We start from the raw sequence: 20638 nt of genomic DNA on the forward strand, positions 1-20638 counted from the left end.
GGTTGGGAGCACCTGCCCCCTGGTGGTTAGTGCACATCATAGCGACCAGTCAAATGAATGGTCAGACACTTGGCATATTAGGCTTTTATTATATAGGATTTTCTACCTATTCATTTCTCTTAATAAATTTAGCTTTTCCTACACAATAAAATCAATTCACAGACTTGATGCTATGCTGGTCTTCACTTGCCCTTCCCTCACTCCATTTTGATAGGTTGTCCCACAAAACTGGCTTCTGGAAGAACTGGCCTACAAGAGATAGTAGAGGACACCAGATATTAGAGGAGGGGAGAAAAGAGAAGTCTTTCTTCCTGTGCTCCCTCTCTGCTTAAATGCTCCCTCTCCAAAACCACAGTTCCAGCAAGGTGGCTCCTTCTCCACTCATTACACCATTTCTTCCCTTTATCCTTCCAGTACTAGAGATGGTAGCAGCTTCTGCTACTGTTAATCCCTGTGACTCCTGCTATCCTATATTTATTCCTTTAAACCACCAGCATACCTCTAAGTAGACTCTCTTAAAGATCCTCCACTTGCACCATCCAGAGTGAACTGTTTCTTGGTGGGTTCCTATCCTACTTGATAAAATTTTTTTGGTCTAATTAACATGAAAACTAAAAAGTAATCCATGTTGTCAGATGCATCTTCTTTATCAGCAATGAACACATGTGCCACACTTGGAAAAGTACTATTATACCCAAAAGTTACATCCAACTTTTATCTCTGCAAAAATACACAAATAGGCAAGAAAAGAGTGAATTTTGGTGAATAGTTTAGAACAGTGGTTCTCAACCTTCCTAATGCCGCGACCCTTTAATACAGTTCCTTATGTTGTGGTGACCCCAAACCATAAAATTATTTTCGTTGCTACTTCATAACTGTAATTTTGCTACTGTAATGAATCATAATGTAAATATCTGATATGCAGGATGTATTTTCATGGTTACAAATTGAACATAATTAAAGCATAGTGATTAATCACAAAAACAATATGTAATTATATATGTGTTTTCCGATGGTCTTAGGCGACTCCTGTTAAAGGGTCATTCGACCCCCAAAGGGGTCGCGACCCACAGGTTGAGAACCGCTGGCTTAGAATCTTATCTAATTCACAGCTGTAAAGGCAGACACTGCTTTTCTTCATTCAATTCATTCAATCAATACTTACTGGTTGCATACTATGTCAGCCACAGAACACTGAGGCGACAGCAAGGAACAAATTCCTGACTTCTGAGAACTTATATTCTAAGTTAGGGAGACAAATGAACAACTAGTAAATAGATGTAACATAATATGATTTGGTGCTATGGACAAAAAAAAATAAGGCAGAGAAGCAAAATGGCATAGGTATTTTATTTAAGGAAAGACCGAAAAAAAGTGAGGAATGAGACATGCAAATTTCTAGTGGAGAAATATATAAACTGAGGGAACAAAAAGTGCAAAGACTCAAATATAGAAGTGTCCTTGGTACATGCTGACCAAGCTTTCAGTAACTTTTTTTAATTAATGCAAAATCTAATAAACTTTAAATAACTATTCTTCAAAATTCCCCTTTAATCATGTGTGTATATTAGAGAATTTATGTGGGACCTTTTTGTTCTGTAGCTTATATATCTAGTCACTATAAAAAGACTAACACAGTGGTCCTCAAATAGAAGTATTCAGGCCAGCAGCTTTGGTGTTACCCAAGCATGTTAGAAATGAAAACTTGTTTTTCTAAAGCTCCTGCGGCAAATCTTATGCCAATTAAAGTTTGAGAACCACTGTACTAAAATTCTCTAAAAGCTCAATGACTATTATCCCAATTAAGGCCATAGTAAACATAACCCTGAGTATAAGATTTATACAACAAAGTTTTACGTAAAAGACCATCCTATTTCCATGATTATCTCATTATCTATCAAATTACATTACACCAATTTTTATGAATATCTACTCTGAAAATCAAACCAAATGCAGACATAAAGGTCATACCTCTGAAACTATTGTTTTTCAGTGTTAAAGACTTTACCCTTAGAGTAAATAACCAACTACCAGATATTAGAATTTTAAAGCTGCTAAGAAAAAGAAATCTCGTTACACACAGAGCTGGGCAGGAGAGTATAAAGAGGTAAGAGACCCTGTCTATGAAGTAAATTTGGAGAACTACTTCCCTGACTGGCAATTTTTTAAAGAGTTTTGAAGTACTGAAGATAGACTTCAGCCACTAATGGAAAACTGAGCAAGAGTGAAGGGAATTAGAAAAGAAGAACAGTTTTCTTATTGAAGATAAGATTCCTTTGACGATATTACCAAAATGTCTCTCTTTTCAGGAGTTCTTGAGACAAGATTCATCAGGTCTTTAATAGGGCAAATCAGTTTCCTATGAGAACCTGAACAAAAAATGCTTTATGATATTTAAAACAAACAAACAAAAACTTGAAGGAAAAATAGAGTAAAAGTCTAGTAAGTCCTGAATACTCAATCCTGCTATACCAGATTAGCTTTCTCCCTATTTTCAGAGGCTTCATCGATAAGCACAGTTATAACTTATTGTACGTTTCTCCAAGTCTGGGACAGTCACTCCCTTGCATGTGCCAACAGTGCCCTGTACTTTCTACACCATGGCAATCTGTCAAGCAGGATGGCAATTACAGTCTGTCCATCACCTCCATTAGAGCATCAGTTCTGGGAGGGCAGGCACCAGGTATGTACAAGGCACAGATCAGTTGGTAGATGGTTTTAATTTATCTACAACTGCACTACTCAACCACCCTCGTTCCCACATATGAATATTCCATGACAAGTTTCTAAACAATGCATCTCTACTCTAAAAAGGACATCAGTAATTCTAGAATTTAAAAATAAATAATACATTTGCTTGTTGTAATAGTTTCACCTTAAGCAAATATTATTTTTATTGCTACACTAATAACCCTTCCTCAAAAAAAAAAAGTGGAGCTATCCAAGAACACAGGAAAACTGAACCATCCTCTGGAATGACAAATAACACAAAGCCAACTAAATAAAAGAAAAGCAGAAAAGTAACTAAAAAAAGCAAAATTGCCGAAACCGGTTTGGCTCAGTAGATAGAGCGTCGGCCTGCGGACTGAAAGGTCCCGGGTTCGATTCCGGTCAAGGGCATGTACCTGGGTTGCGGGCACATCCCCAGTAGGAGATGTGCAGGAGGCGGCTGATCGATGTTTCTCTCTCATCGATGTTTCTAACTCTCTATCTCTCTCCCTTCCTCTCTGTAAAAAATCAATAAAATATATTTTAAAAAAAAGCAAAATTAATGAAGGTCTTAGAAAAATCAACAAAATAAATGGTGTATTAAAATCTTAAAAATACTCCTTGTAATTCTAAAGCAAAGTCTTACACTAGATAATCATAACTAATAAAGTTGGATTCAAGGATAAAGGAGTGAATGTTTAAACTCGGGCTGGTTAAACCGACTGGGTGTTTTCTTTCCAGGAACTAAGGGTTCTGCATGTGGCACAACACATTAAAAATGCCACTGAGATTTATAATAAGCACTCAATTTGGGATCAGAAATAAATTCAATTCAAAACTACACACATATTAAACATATTCAATGTATAAGGACTGTGAATATATTAGTTTTTCAAATTATATTTAACCTGAGTTCAAGGATGAAAGAAGGGTGAGAAGGGCAAGGCTCTTCTACAATCCTAACTCAGAACTCATTTGTAATGAAAAAGGTATTTTTTTCAACTCTTTTCTTCACATGATCCTCTATTAAATAGTAGTATCCAGATTATAGACTATGCTATCTCTAACTGTAAATATCAAATACAATCCATCTTCAGTTTTCAGGTTCTAGAGCTCCATTCCATCAGAATACACAGCTGTTCTGATTTCTGTCTGCTCTTTCAGGTACCTTTATTTTGTTGAGGCCTGTAATTGACTTAGTTCTCTTTCAAGTTTCTGTGTACATTCTCCTTACCCACTAAACTCCCATGCCACCAGGCTCTCCTTTCCAAACTTTTTAAAAGTCCTATTTCATACTAGAGGCCCGGTGCACAGATTGGGGTCCCTCGGCCTGGCCTGCGGGGATTGGGCCCAAACTGGCTCTCTGACATCCCCTAAGGGTCCCGGATTGCGAAAGGACAGTTCTCGGGTGACGCACCCTGGAATCGGGCTCCCTCCTCTCTGGTTCCAGGTGCATCACCCGAGAACCACAGCTGCCAAGTCACCGCAGCTCAACAGCTCCTGTGTTGAGCGTCTGCCCCCTGGTGGTCAGGGCATGTCATAGCTACTGGTAGGACGGTCGCTTAGGCTTTTATATATATACTAGAGGCCCGGTGCACAAAAATTTGTGCACTCGGGGAGGGAGGGGGCGTCCCTCAGCCCGGCCTGTGCCCTCTCCCAGTCTGGGAACCCTCGGGAGATAACGACCTGCTGGCTTAGGCCTGCTCCCGGGTGGCAGAGGGCAGGCCCAATCCCTAGGTGCAGCCCCTGGTCAGATTCAGAGCAGGGCCATTTGGGGAGTTGGAGCACCGCCCCATGTCATGCACAGAGCAGGGAGGATCAGGAGGTTGCAATGCCACCCTCAGTCACACTCAGGGTGGGGCCGATTGGGGGATTGGGGCACCGCCCCCTGTCACACTCAAGGCAGGGTTGATGGGGAGGTTGCGGTGCAACCCCCTGTCACGCACAGAGCAGGGCCAATCAGGGGGTTGGGGCGCTGGCCCCTGTCACTCACAGAGCAGAGCCCATCAGAGGGGTTGGGGCGCCGCCACTCTCACACTCAGGGCAGGGCTGAAGGGGAGGTTATGGCTCTACCCCGTCACACACAGAGCAGGACCCGTTGGGGGGGGGGGGCACCGCACCCTGTCACACACAGAGCAGGGCCGATCAGGGGGTTGGGGCACCGCACCCTGTCACACACAGAGCAGGGCGGATAGGGAGGTTGTGGCCCCGCCCCCTGTCGCACACAGAGCCGCAGGGCGATCAGGGGGTTCAGGGGGTTTGGGCACTGCCCCCTGTCACACTGATGCCGGTGCCGGGAGGCCTCGCGGCTCCGCTGATCCCCGTGCACTGGGTGTGTGTGTGGGGGGAGTGTCCCTCAGCCCAGCCTGCCCCGTCTCACATACTGGGAGCCCTCAGGCGTTGACCCCCATCACCCTCCAATCGCAGGATCGGCCCCTTGCCCAGGCCTGATGCCTCTGGCCTAGGCGTTCGGCCCGGGCAGCGGGGACCCGCAGCTGCAGCGGCCCCACGATCGTGGGCTTCGCTTTAGGCCCAGGCAAGGGACCCCTAGCTCCTGGGACTGCCAGCTTCGACCGTGCCCAGCACCCATCGCTGGCTCCACCCCTACTTCCTGCTATGACTGGCCAGAGCGGAAAAGGCACCTGATTCTCTGATCATGGCTGGGGGGCAGGGCAAAGGCGGCCCCAGGGCCACCTTTGCCCTGCCCCCCAGCTCTTAGCTCCCCCCTGGGTTTCCGATCACTGTCAGTGGCAGGGGGCTTCTTCCTGCTTTCCCTTTCGCCTCCCTGCATTGTGCCTACATATGCAAATTAACCGCCATCTTGTTGACAGTTAACTGCCATCTCAGTTGGCAGTTAATTTTCATATAGCCCTGATTAGCCAATGAAAAGGGTAGCTCGTACGCCAATTACCATTTTTCTCTTTTATTAGTGTTGATACTCGAGGCCTGGTGCAGTCCCTCAGCCTGGCCTGCACCCTCTCATAATCCGGGACCCCTCGGGGGATGTCAGACTGCCAGTTTTGGCCCAATCTCCGCAGGTCAGCAGAGAGACCCCACCTGTGCACAAATCCATGCACCGGGCCTCTAGTATGCATATAAGATCTTTGGTTAATCTTTTCCCGCCCTCCCCCCAATCCCCCTCCCCTCTGAGATTCATCAGTCTGTTCTATGTTTCCATGCCTGTGCACTGAGCGTCTGCCCCCTGGTGGTCATTACGTGGCATAGCTACCGGTAGAACAGTCGGATGGTCCCTTAGGCTTTTATATATATAGAGAGAGATAAATATAGATAGATAATCTGTCTAATCGGTGTTCCCCCTTGCTCTGTCCAAGCCCAAGTGAAGAACAAGAGCTAACAACCCAAGACTTCACATGACACTAATTATAAAAACACTAAATAGCAAAAGCATATATGCCATTCTAAAGTAATCAAGTATTCAAATTCTAATGCAGTTATAATGATCTGAATTTAACCTACAAATCTAAACTATTAATTGTTAGAAACTAATCCAAATCTTTCTAGCCACTTGAAATCCAAACTTTTCATTTCTCTTCTAAACTTCAAGAGATCAAGTCAAAAAACATGAGCATAAAAATTATTCTGGCTAAAAAATTAAAAACTATAATTGGCTACACATTTCCAATTCCTTCAAAACTCTATCATTATTTCAGTAAGGAGAAATATGACCTGGCTTAGTCTTATTTTTAGTTATCCATATTATAGAGGTGGTATTGAAAATTAACAGTAATCAAACAAGGATAAGAAAAGGTGTCCCTAAAAGGACCTTCAAGCCAGCAATATAGGAGACCCAATAAAAAGCTAATGCAATTTAGCTTAATTCACTCACATGTGTCTATAAGACATTGCCACTTTTACACATCTATAAGATTTTATTTCTTAAATCACACAATGAAAAAGATAAGTGAAATCTAACAAACTGACAAACTAAAATATCTATAGACAGAAAAGGCATTGTACTATCCTGTTTCTGACAGTAAACAAAGTAAATTGTATCTGGTGGCAAAACATTGTGTATGTGCTTCCCAAAACAGAAGAATCTTTTAAAAATATATTACAACCATGACCATTACATCTTTCCAATATGCTGTACCTAATGAAAATGTTTTAATTAGTGATGCTCTATCCACTGAGCCAAACCAGATCAAAGTGTTCATTTTACTTCAAACTAATAGATAACTGCCTCCTCAGAAGACTTCCCAGGAAATGGAGACAACATGTGGGCTTTACGGTCATGAATCTTATTAGAAAAAGTAGTAAGTAAACTGATACAATATCACACATAAGAGCCTCTCATCACAACTGCTTGAAACAACTTAATACCTGAATTTATTTTCCTATACACTTAAACGACTGGCATTTCTATAAGGAAAACACTTTAAAAGTACTTAAGATAGTAGTAATAGTTTATGGTTTGGCCTCATCACTCAACAAACCAGTCCTTAAATCCAATATGAACCTATAAAAGATTGAGCTTGAGCACATAAAGGAAAAAAAACCTTTACAAAGAGGCAGCAACATTCAGAGACAATTATAACATTTAAATCAAAAAGTTCTGCCCTGGTTCCTGTACTCAGTGGTTAGAGCATCGGCCCTTGCCTGGAAAGGTCGAGGATTCCATTCCCAGTTAAGGGCAAGTACCTGGGTTCATTCCAGGCGCCGTCGGTCAGTTGAGGTGAGTTCGGGAGGCAACCAATCCATGTGTCTCTCTCACATGGATCTTTCTTTCTCTCTCCTCCCTCCCCATTTCCTCCCTTCCACTCTCTCTAAAAATCAATGGAAAATATATCCTTGGGTGAGGATTAACATAAAAATAAATAAAATAGCTCTAGCCAGTTTGGCTCAGTAGATAGAGCGCTGTCCTGCAGACTGAAGTGTCCTGAGTTTGATTCTGGTCAAGGGCATAGGCCTGGGTTGCGGGCTCAATCCCCAGTAAGGGGTGTGCAGGAGGCAGCCAATCAACGATTTTCTCTCCTCATTGATGTTTCTATCTCTCCCTCTCCCTTCCTCTCTGAAATCAATAAAGATATATTTTTTAAATAAAATAAAATAAACCAAAAGGTTCTATTTAATCACAACAATTTCAAATGAGTCCTTACTTTATATGCCAAGCTCTGGTCAAAGAGCTTTACTTACCTCATTTAACCCTCACAACAATTTCCACTTTACAGATGAGTAAATAGAGCACAAAGAACGTAAATAACTTGTGTTTATTTACAAGTTTATTCCAAGTCCTGACAGAACACAGACCCAACCCAAATACTCTGACTCCATTATAGCACTTTTCCCTGATCAACTATTTCCATTTCTATTATTTCCGTGAATAGAATTAAATATCTAAGATGAAGAAAATAAAGATAAAGTAAAAATCAAAATTACTTAGTGACTTCAGGAATGAGTTAGGTATTCAACCTCTAAATATCCCTCCTTTTCACCCTAGCCAGTTTGGCTCAGTGGATAAGCAGCGGTTTTCAACCTGTGGGTCGCGACCATCAGAAAACACATATAGCATATCAGATATTTACATTACGATTCATAACAGTAGCAAAATTACAGTTATGAAGTAGCAACGAAAATAATTTTATGGCTGGGGGTCACCACAACATGAGGAACTGTATTAAAGGGTCGCAGCATTAGGAAGGTTGAGAACCACTGGGATAGAGCGTCGGCCTGCAGACCAAAGGGTCCCAGGTTTGATTCCCCTCAAGGGCATGTACCTTGGTTGTAGGCTCCTCCTCAGCCAGGACCCTGGTCTGCATTCATAGAGGAGGCTACCGATCTATATATTTCTCTCACATCATTATTTCTCTGTCTCCCCTCTCTCTTCCACTCTCTCTAAAAATCAATGGCAAAATATCCTCAGGTGAGGATTAAAAAAAGTAATAAATAATAAATAAATATCCCTCCTTTTCAAAACTAAGAACATGCTTTGGCCTACAGATAACAAGCATAACATACTTATTTGGAACAAAGTATCATGTGGAAGGTACTAAAACAAACCAACAAACACATCCTATCTAATAATAGACAAACATGGTAATTAACCATACCTCCGCTACACTTCCCATTGGCTAATCAGCAGGATATGCAAATTAACTGCCAACCAAGATGGCAGCTGGCAGCCACGCAGCTGAGGCGAACATGAGGCTTGGTTGCCCCGACGATGGAGGAAGCCAAGGTTCCCCACCTGCCGCAGCACGACTCTGAGCTCCGGATGCAACAATATTGCAATTATAGAAGCTAAACAAACCCCAGATACCTGCTTTCAGCCAGCTAGCCTCGGAGCTGGAGCCGCAACAAAGATTCAATTACAGAAGGTAAATAAATCCCAGAATAAAAAAGAAAAAAAGGAGAGACTGGGAGCTTCAGTTGCAGGCTTGGCCTGCCTGAAAAGAGCCATCAGCCCCTCATCCAGGCTGGCCAGGCACCCCAATGGGGACCCCCACCCTGAAGGGGGTGTGACCAGCCTGCAAACAGCCATCAGCCCCTCGCCCAGGCTGGCCAGGCACCCAAGCAGGACCCCCACCCTGATCCGGGAAACCATTCAGGGCAAACCAGCCGGACCCTCCCTCCCCCCCATGCACCAGGCCTCTATCCCATATAGTAAAAGGGTAATATGAAAACTGACCCTAACAGCAGAAAGACTGAGAATGACTGGTCACTATGACACACACTGACCACCGGGGGGCAGACGCTCAATGCAGGAGTTGCCCTCTTTTGGTCAGTGAGCTCCCACATGGAGCTCAGCCACAAGCCAGGCTGATGGCTGCCAGTACAGCAGTGGTGGTGGGAGCCTCTCCTGCCTCCTCAGCAGCGCTAAGGATGTCCGACTGCAGCTTAGGTCTGCTCCCCGCTGGCAAGTGGACATCCCCTGAGGGCTGCCGGGCTGCCAGAGGAATGTCTGATTGCCAGCTTAGGCCCAATCCCCTGGGGAGCAGGCCTCAGACAGCAGATGGTCATCACCCGAGGGGTCCCAGACTGTGAGAGGGCACAGGCCGGGCTGAGGGACACCCCCCCACCGGTGCACAAATTTTTGTGCACCGGGCCTCTAGTCCTAATATATAAAAAGCCAGGGGGATGTCACGACCAAAACAACCAGACAGACGACCAAACAGCAGGCTGCGTGGGGCAACAAGGCCAGTAGGGGGGTTAATGAGGGACGATCAAACGACTGAACAGCAGGCTTCATGGGGCGACCAGGTCAGCAGGGGGGGCAGTGAGGGGCAACCAGGCCGGCAGAGGGGGGCAGTTGGGGCTGACCAGGCCGGCAGGCAAAGGCGGTTAGGGGTGATCAGGCGGGGGGGGGGGGGCAGTTAGAGGCAATCAGGCAGGCAGGCTGGCAGGTGAGCAGTTAGGAGCCAGCAGTCCCGGATTGTGAGAGGGATCCCAGATTGGAGAGGGTGCAGGCTGGGCTGAGGGCAGCCCCTGCCCCATGCACGAATTTCGTGCACCAGGCCTCTAGTTATATAAAGCCAGGTTAGGCAAACTATGGTCTATAGGCCAAATTCAGCTCTTGGTCCGTTTTTATACAGTCCCCAGGCTAAGAATGGTATTTACATTTTTAAAGAGTTATAAAAAAACAAAACAAAGAACTTGCAGCAACAAACCTAAAATACTATCTAGTTCTTTACAGAAAGTTTGCCCAGACTCCTGTTCAAAGCTACTTAATAAAGGGGTTTCCTCCCCCTATTTCTGAAATAGCTAAATGCACGAAGTGATCTGTTAGACAAACACTACATATCCTCCTATATAAAATGTAGTACACAAAATTGGAAGTTTGTCAGGGAGCTCGACCAGGGGGCGGGGCTGGCCAGGGGAAGGGGAGGGAGTACCCGGCCAACAGCCATCAGCCATTAAGATCCTACCAGTGCACAAATTTTGTGCACTGGTCCTCTAGTAGGAAGATAAAATAAATGGATTGATTCCCTTAGCTCCAAACCAGAAGACAAAACCTCTGAAGCATATCCCCCAAAAGGGCAAAAATAAGTAGTTCCCTCTCACCAGGAGGTGGCAATAGATTCTTCCAGAGGCAAGGTTCTGGTTTGCCAATGGGCTCAAGGGTTTTGTGGTGGTTATTAAGAAAAGCAGCTTGACCTTCCAGAGCTCACTTTCTGGACCTGATAATCTACATAAAAAGGAAATTGGAAAGGAGACTGAACAGGTGACAAGAACTAACCACATCCTCTTAAGTGACCTGTTCACTCCCAACTAGAAAAATGACACCATTTCCTAAATGCATATGGGCTAAGAATTAGGGAGTAGGCTGAGAAGGCGAGTGAGAATGATCAACTTACAATATTCAAGGGATGTTCTTCACTTATGATTCTACAATCTTACTACACTTCAGTTAGTTGAGTAAGACAATGGATTTCTGTCTCCACAACTTCAAGCAAGATGGCATTTTAAAGAGCAGAAGTTAAAAGTAAAAATGCAAACTTTAGATATATTTCAGCAGAGTTAACCCAGAAAAGTCAAAACAGGAAATTACAAGTCAGTTGAACACATGCAAAAGTCCCAGGTACTGCGTGACTGCACAAGCCAGTTGGCCTGACAGGCAATGGCAAACATCCATTAACTAGCAGTGCCAGAGCTCTCATTCTTATTCCAACCCTCTACTACGTAACCAAAAATGTCATTTTTGCTCAGAAACCCTTGGACACTTAATCAAGTAACATTAATATAAAACATGCCATGTCATGAAGTTGCTTGGTGCTCATGATGACTCAGCAGCTGCTGCAAAACAGAGGTGACAGCCTAGGATAGTAGACACCAAGTCCACAAAAGTTCCAGTAAGGAGTAAACAAACGCCTTATTTTATTATTTTGGATATTCCTGGATACTTTTCTTTGGTAATTTCGGACAATATTAAGTAACACCTACAATATTGATCAACAAATCCCCAAACATCTTTAATACCAATTCAAAAGCTAAAAATGTATTTTTTCAATTAAATGGCTGAGGCAAGAAGCTAAAAGTATTTTAGGTTGGGAAATAAGTAATCAAGCTCTCAAACAAACTACACAACCTAAAATTATATCAGCTCTAAGACAGATTGGATGATAGGTGTTATGCTGTTAAGGCATCATTTACCCAAATTTAGATTTTAATCTATGTACATTTAAAAATAAGCTATGATAACTTTTGCCACCTGGAATATATTAGCTCCTTTCTAAACACTGTGCAGACAATGACCTGTATTTAAAACGTTGTGTTTTTTTATGTATTAATTTTCTTTTAAGGAGATCTAAGAAAGTACTGAGACATTTATTCTTCAGGAGAAACAGAAAGCATGTGTCTAACTTCCATTCTACAAAAGGATTAGGTTAAATGGCCAGGCTTGTGACCTGAATTCTAATTTTAAATCTGCCTGCATATACCCCTGTTCTCACAAAGAAATCTGAATACTAAGCACTTGCTTTACATATCTGGGGAAAAAGTGGTGGGAATAATACTAATGCCTAGACTTCTAACCGTTAGTAAAGGGCTACCAAATATTATAAACCACAATTTTGCTATTAAAAATTTCCTTCAAGCCTTTACTTTTAAAACTGTTTAATGATACAACTTAACACCACCAGCAAACATTAAAGTGTCCAATATTCATCATCACCCAGCATAAAGCAATCTAGGAAGTCTACCTTTAAGAGCATGCAACAAGTTATCAGACTCTTCGATATATTTTTGCTTTTCAACAAGTTTAAAACACACACTTCCCACCTTAGTATCACCGAGTTTTATAAATGATTTTTATTAAAATAAGTTAGCATTTCCCTACTCAATCCCCATAACAAACAAGTAACATTTAAAAATGGAATTGCCTCAGAATCAATTATCTCATTTACAATTAGGAAAAATTCCTTTTCATAATTTCAAACACCCGAGAGCACACACGGTGGTTAAATAATATACCACCACCAACATTCCCGCGTGTCAAAAGTTGTGGAATACACCCCGTAATATTAAAATATTTTGTGCATGAGATCAGAAGTGGCATCCCGGTCAACGACGCATACTGGCCAATTCTAACCTCCAAAATAACAGGGGGTGGAGGGGAGATGGGGTCGGGGACAGATAAGGGAAGGGAAGACTCTCGCAGCGGATAAAAGACGTTAAGGGTAGAGAGGGACTTTCAAAATGCCCCAGTGCCAAGGTAACTGTAACCCGGTTAAGGGGGAAAAAAACCAAAACTAAACCAATGCTCTTAGACTGGGGAGGGTACACGGGCAGGGGAGAGGAGGAACTCACTGCTAGGTCGAGCCTAGGTGAGTCCACTTTCTGAGTAACGGGCCCCCGCCAATCCCCGGCGCCCCGGAGACAAATTTCCTCGGGGCAGCTCCCTCCCCAAGAGCATTGAAACGCAGGAGACTAGAAAACAACTCGCGCAGGGGCCTCCAGCCACATCTCCTTCCTTTCTCCCTCGAGAGGACGTGAGCAATACCCTCCAACTCCCATCCCCGCCAAAACCGAAAGAAGCGCGCCCCGTAGGCCTAGAACGTCTGTTCCCGCCATGCGCCGGCCGGGGAAGCCCCAGCCCGGGAGGGTTGGGAAGAGGCGGCCCTAACCACACGTGTGCGCGGCGAGGATCGGCCTGTCTCAGCCCACTTCCCGCCGCCAGCCCAGCGGCCCGGGCTGCCGCTGCCTCGCCCGGGCCTTTCCTCGGGCCCGCGGGTCCGCCCCACGTGGGGCGCCAGGGCCCCTGGCCGCCGGTTCCCTCCGGCCAAGTTCCCGACCCGCAGAACCACTAGGGGGTCGGGGTCCCGTACCTGCTGCTTTGGTCGCCCCTGCTGGTAAGGCTTAATTGGCCCCTGGTGGCAACGCCGCGTCCGGATCTTGCCGCCACCGCCCCCTCCTATTCCTCCGGCTTCCGAGGCCATGGCGGAGCCTCCGCTGCTTCCCGCTCCGGGGCGGGTAAGGGGGCGGGAGAGGCAGAGGCGGCCGCCTTAGAGCCTCCCCCCGCCCACCCCCAGCCCACAAGTCCGTCCCCGCGGCCCACACTGGAGGGTACAGGCACACCAGGAAACGCGAGGCGGCGAGCAGAGTGGAGAGAAAATGTGCGCGGGCAGCAGGGAAGGCGGCGGCGGCGACAGAGGCCGAGTCGCTGGCTCGGGTCCGGTAGACACTCGCAGGCCCCCTCCTCTGTATGTGTCACGGTCTCTATGGAGATCCCCCGCCGAGGACACGGCGGGCGGCTCTATGCGCCGCTTAGGCCTCACTCGACCGCCGGCTGATGGGGATCCTCCTTCCGCCGCCCTAGCCGTGGCTGCCGCAGTTGAAGCCTCCGGCGCCGCCCGCCTACCACTCCCCTTTGCGCACAGCGCCCGCCCCGGCGTCGCCGTCCCTGCAGTCGCCGCCGTTGTTGCGCCTATTTAGCTGCTGCTAACCACGCCGCTGCGGTCGCGAGCCAGGACACCGTCATCGTTAGCGCCCGACGCATTTGCATCATCACGCCGCGACTGGATGATTGGCGAGAAAGAAGGAAGGGCTGGTCAAGCCCGCGCTCGCTGGCGCGCGGCACGCCGGGAAACGTAGTTCAGCGGGACAACCGCTGAGCTGAGGGGGTGGGGAAGACGCGGAAGGAGACCTGCGGATCACTGCAGAGGCACAAAGCCAGGCGCTTCAGTCCTCCTACTACGCTTAGCTGCAAAGTTGGACTTTGAAAAAGGCATTTAACCTCTTTTCCACTCTACTTCTCCCCTTTGGTAAAGCGGGCAGAAAGAAGTAAGCACTTAGTAAAATCAGACAGCAACTAATAAAAACGTTGAAAAAACAATATTTATGATATTTAAGCTTAAACCAGAATTAGAAAATAAACACAGTTTCATTAATATTCCACTAAACATACAAGGGGGCCTGGACGGTGATGTTAGAGCGTCGTCCCGCGCACCGAAGGGTAGCGGGTTTGATTCCTAGTCTGGGGCACGTAACCGGTTTCAGGTTCTATCCACGACCGGTGGGGGTGTGGGTGTGGGAGAGGCAACCAATCTATGTTAATGTTCTCTCTCTCTCTCTCTCTCTCTCTCTCTCTCTCTCTCTCTCTCTCTCTCTGTTTTCCTCTCTCTCTCTCCTATTCCCTCCCTCCCTTCCTTCGTCCTAGTCTCTAAAAATCAATGGAAAAAAATATCCTTGGGTGAGGATTAACATAATAATAATAATAATATAATAATAATAATAATAATAATAATAATAATAATAATAATAATAATAATGGCTTTGCTGTCGAACATACAAGGGCTGGAATTCTGACTCTGCCACTCTATAGCTTGATCTTGGATAAGTCAAAACCTGAGCCTTAGCTTCCTCCTCCATGAAATGGGAACTTTAAAATACACCTTATGGAGCTGTTGTGATCATCTATGCAATGCACTTAATATATTTCCTGGTGTACAAGAAATGCAATAAATGGTTACAATTACTAGCTACACAGTCAACTCACATTAGAGGTAAGTGGTATATTACCATTAATAACAGTATACATATATTAACAACAAATACAAGGCATTATATTTAGGAAAGAGTAAGTGAGCTAGGCTCAAACACTGAATCTACAAAATATAGGGATTTTTAGGAGTTGAGGATTAGAAACATCTTGGTGACCATGTGGCCCAGCACTCCATTCATGGTCAAAACCAGTCTAAAGAATTCAGATAGCCCTACATGTGTGTCTTAGTGGTCATAGGTTCAACCTATGAGCCAGGAGGCCACCTTTGATGTGCAGGAGGCAGATAATCAATGCTTCTCTCTCATCATTGATGTTTCCATCTCTCTCTCTCTCCCTTACTCTCTGAAATCAATAAAAAAAATATTTAAAAAAGAAAAGAACTCAAATTGCATGTTTAACTGAATTGGGCAGTCAAAGCCAGGATATAACCCAACTATTCTATAAGATTTGCGATCAATAACAAACTAATTAGGGAGAAAAAAATCTGTGAAAAAAACATAGGCTTAATATTCCATTTGAGATAATTAACTTTAAAGCTTATAAATAGACTCAATTTCAAATCTATGTAGCCTTGGAAAAGTTATTGATCCTCTTCCTAAGCTTTAGTTTCTTCATCTGTAAATCAAAAGGGTGGTTCTAATGATAGGATTACTGTAAATATAGCTCGTAATAATTGATTAGATAAAAAAGCATCTAGTATCATCTAGATATCAGATACAAATAATTAACTCCAAGACTTTTATACATCTCTGCCACTGAACTGAACAATTTAAATCAGGATATAAATCATATGTCAAATTGTGAAACCAAACTTGTAGTACCTTAGTATTTATAATACCTTTCAGCTCCTAAGTAATTATGCTGTATGAGGCATAGGTTTGCAGAGCAGACACCTTTCAGTGGCACTTCTGACCAAAACTACCAAGACTAAAAAAAAGTTATCAAATGTGCTGGACAACAATAATCTACTTACTCTTCTTCTTGACCTAGCTTCAGGGCCACCTCCACCACTAACTCCCATCTTCCTCCAGAAGCACCTCATCCTTCTTAAATACAATTATTTATCTCTCACAATTCTTAGCTAGTTATTTGACAAGCCAAGTAAAGTAATTCCTATTTAGTTTACTCACAGGAAAGATCTGTTACCTGAATCTTTAACTAGTCTATATTTATATAAGAGACTGAACTGTAGCAAGTCCCATTTTCCCTCTCAGCGCCCTACCAAATGGACTGGGACTCAAAAATCATCTCTTTCTTGGAGGCTCTGAATTGATGTGTGGGACAGACTTCATCTCTAAGCTTTTAATGGAAGAGACATGGAAAAGAGCTGGGTAAAATAAGACAAAACTTCAGAATAGAAAATTAGTAGGATTTTTGGAAATATGGAAAAATCTACAACCCCCTTTAGCTTTGATTTCAACATTTTAACACACTGTGCGGTTCTTTGAAGTAAAATAATTGTTGAGGGAACAATAATATATTAGTCCCACATTAATGTGATTGAATTATTGAAAACTGTCAAGCTTGCCAGCAGAGAAGTAATGAGGCAAGAAGAAATCTGCATTCAAAACTTCCACTGCTTAACCCTACCCTTAAATACTAGTAGCATTTAGCCTCAGTAGGAGACGAGGTGACTTCTTGTGCATAGTTTGGGATTCTAAGATAACAGTGTTTCTATGCATTCAGTTTAGAGTTACAAATCATCAAACCTAGAGTTCCTCACACATTTTTTGGTACAAAACTCATTCTTCAGTTAGGAATTAGTAGTAATAGAATGGGTTATAATAAGTTATATATACCCCATATATAACCCTGCATTCAAACATACAAATAATTATTGAACATTTCTCTAAGAGATACTACGTATAGATTGGAAAAAATATCAAATGTCATGGAACAATAATAGGAATTCTTGAAATCCTTCCAGCCATATTAAGAGGTAATAGAGGTAGTGGTTTTTTGTTTGTTTGTTTGTTTAGGAAGGGAATATTCACTACTTATAAATAAGCAATTTCTATAAGTGATGAAATGTAATCCCTAGAAACCCTATGAGGTTCTGTAATTCACAGAATTGGAAGCTACCACTTGTAAATTTTCTATTATAAGCTAGTAATCTTCTTATTCATCCTTTCCTTTTTATTATTTTTCTCTGTTCCCATCAATGTTTAGGCCTAGACAAAATTGAAATGGCTCTGAGAAGTGATCTTATGTTTTGGGTTGCTTCATTTAGGGTATTTTAATAGAAACTCATTTATTCTCTACTAGTTTTTAAACTCGAAGAAGATAAGAAATTTTTTCACTGCAATATCTTGAACACATAGAACACTGTTGACAGAGTCGCTCTACACATACTATAGCTCATTTCTCTAATATCCAATTGCTATCAAGGTCAAGTGTTTTCATGTTATTAACCTATATAATAAAAGCCTAATATGCTAAGTGTCTGGTCATCCAGTCGGCCGTTCAACCAATCAAAGTGTATTATGCTAATGATATGTTAAGGCTGCTCTACCATTCGCTATGACGTGCACTGACCACCAGGGGGCAGATGCTCCAACCGGTAGGTTAGCTTACTGCTGGCATCTGGCTGATCAGGACTTAGTAAGATGGGCTGGAGACACCCTGGAGCCCTCCCGCAGTCCCTCCCCCGCTGTCCAACCTCCCGTGTCCCTCCCGGGCCCCAATCATGCACCAGTGGGGACCCTCAGCCTGGCTTGCACCCTCTCGCAATCCGGGACCTCTCAGGGGATGTCAGAAAGCCGGTTTTGGCCTGATCCTATAGGCCAGGCCGAGGGGCCCCACTGGTGCATGAATTCGTGCACCAGGCCTCTAGTAATAAATAATACAATGAGACTACAGCTAAACTTCTTTATATTACCTTTCCTAAGTTACATATATTTGTTTTCTACACTGCAGAACAAATTAATGTTTCTTTAATTCATTTATTCATAATTTGTTCATGAATGTATGAACAAATCCCTATAATAATGTTATATAGAGGTTGTCACACAGTCCTCACAGTTCTGAGGGGAATTATTATCCTCATTTTACAAATGAGGGAACCTTACATTTGAGGGACACTGAGAAAAATAAAAAATAATAATTTTAAAAAGAATGATAGACTAAGTAGTTGAAATGATTTCTCCTCCTCCTTACTCCAAAGCCCATGCCCTTGTTTTGCCATCACTCTGCTATTTTTATAGCCAATTTAGGAACTTGCCTACCACTCAAAACATTTTTTCTTTGAAAAGATCTTTTTTCTAGCTCAATGGAAAACTCCCTACTTTAGAAACCTCTCTCTCTCTCTAATTACCTCTACACTGACTAATATGTTTAGATTCTGATCTATCATCTATAATAATAAAAGGGTAATATGCTAATTAGCTCAGTCATCTTCCAGCTGTCATTCCAGACATCCTTCCTGACAAAGCCAGGGGCGGGGGGGGGGGGGGCGGGGGGGAGCCAACCTGGGTCCCAGGTGCCTGTGGGCGGCTGGAGGAGGAAAGCCCAGGTCCTGAGTGCCAGAGGAAAGCCAGTGGGGGATGGAAGGCCTACTCTTGCATGAATTTTCATGCATCAGGCCTCTAGTATTGCATAATGAAAATGGACATTGCCAACTCTATGATGTGCTAACTATTGGAAAGACTAGACTCAAATAGCTGGCTTTGGATCACTGGGAAGGCAAGGACCATGGCATGGGGAGATGAGGTTGTAGTGTAAGATGGGAGTGAAGAGTACATCTGCAGCGGTATTTGAGTATAAGGGGTATTGTACATTAGAACTCCAAGTCAGAAGCCACATTACTAATATCAATAGAATTCTACACATACCATAGAAACAAAAGAATATGGTGAAGGATGAAGAGAAAAAACAGCTTTCCATATTCAAAGTGCTAGCTCATGACACACAGCACAGAAGGACAGGAATTCTTTCTTATTAACCAAAACAAAGATTGGCCCAACTTCACTTTTCTTAAACCAGAGTCCAGTTTTTTCAGCCAAACAAATGGTGTACTGGGAGAGATCTCAACTTATGAAAAGCCTATTACTGCTAAGGAACAAAACCTTATTTCCCCCCATAAAATATAATAACCATTTGCTAATTATAAATTATAAATTAGCAAATAGAGAGGCTGCTGACCTTCCTCTAATTACAAATAAAATTTAGTCTAATCCCATCCTGGATTAAATAACAGTTTTTATGTATTCTTCAAAGATAAGACAATTCTTGCCAAAGCAGTATTTAGAGGTAACAATTGCAGTAAGTTAGAAAATTATGTATTTTACCCTACCAACATAAATGAGGAATTTGCTATGATGCTATTGAAGCAAATTATTATTTTATTGAGAGTAGTTTTATAAAGATTTCCATGTTCTTCCACACACCTTTTTCATATGACAGTTATTACCAAACATTTAATTAGATAGGAATGTAAGGTGAAATGAGTGGTATATTTTAAAAAATTCATTAAATTACACACTTCAATCTCAACTGGAAAAATGCAAATTGGGGTTGAGATTCTAGAAAGTTATTGTGTTTTTTTGTCTGTTTGTATTTTAGAGGAAGTGGGGCCATAGCATTGAGAAGATATTTAAAGATGTAATCATTATACTCTCCTTAACTTACTATGTTCTCTGTCTTTTGCAAATAAAGTAATACTTAAGACTAAATGAATTAACTAATATGATCACATTTTGATTATCTACATATATTACTTAATTTCAAGATGCCATATAAGAGTTTTCCTCTTCCCAACTACATACGTCAATGCATACTAACCTTTGTCTGATATATATGTTTATGTACATTCCATTATAGGTCTAGGCATATTTTAAACTCATCAATTCTAAATGGAAATTCAGTTTCATTGGATGAAATAATAACCAAATTCAAGAAGACCAGTCTCAGCCAAACATTAAGATAGTTAACGAAGCCCTGGTCAGTTCAGTTGGTTAGAGTGTTGTCCCTATACACCAAGGTTGCAGGTTCGATCCCCAGTTCAGGGCACATACAAGAAGCATCAACCAATGAATGCATAAATAAGTGGAACAACAAATTGATCTCTCTCTCTCTCTCTCTCTCTCTCTCTCTCTACCCCTCCCTCCCCCTCCCTCTCTCTTTAAAATCAATAAATAAAAATTTTTAATAAAAGATTGTTATTGAATCAACTAGGATTAAATATTTTGGGCTATAGGCCAAATATGAAGTAGAATAAACATGAACAATTGGGATCAAGGCTAAAGAAGGATGGGGATATTTTTAAACTATTTATAAACATAATCTTAACATTAAAAGAAATTATTGAGAATGTACTATGTATTGATTTCTAATCTGAGCATTTAGTATATGTCAGTGTAGCTATAATAAAAGGGTAATATGCTAATTAGAACAGATGTCTTTCCAGACGAAGCCAGGGTCAGAGCGAAGCCCAGGTCCCACATCGGCCACAGCAAAGCCTGGGTCCCAGGTGCC

The 20638-nt window shown here is 42.8% G+C and overlaps 1 protein-coding gene across 9 annotated transcripts in view; it reads right to left on the bottom strand.

The window, feature by feature from the left end:
- The window catches only part of NUP153 (nucleoporin 153), a 74519-nt gene extending 60395 nt beyond the window's left edge, over window positions 1-14124 (bottom strand). For 7 of the 9 annotated variants that reach the window (XM_059688714.1, XM_059688713.1, XM_059688716.1 and 4 more), the window contains exon 1: window positions 13491-14123. In XM_059688714.1, coding sequence (XP_059544697.1) covers window positions 13491-13601 — 111 coding nt within the window. In that variant the 5' untranslated portion in view covers window positions 13602-14123. Of the gene's footprint in view, window positions 1-13490 lie in introns of all 9 variants that reach the window. The other 2 variants (XM_059688719.1, XM_059688711.1) reach the window with 2 other exon arrangements.
- Between the last annotated feature and the right edge of the window lie 6514 nt (window positions 14125-20638).

Source organism: Myotis daubentonii, chromosome 3 (assembly GCF_963259705.1).
Source record: "Myotis daubentonii chromosome 3, mMyoDau2.1, whole genome shotgun sequence".
In the NCBI taxonomy this organism is placed as follows: Eukaryota; Metazoa; Chordata; class Mammalia; order Chiroptera; family Vespertilionidae; genus Myotis; species Myotis daubentonii.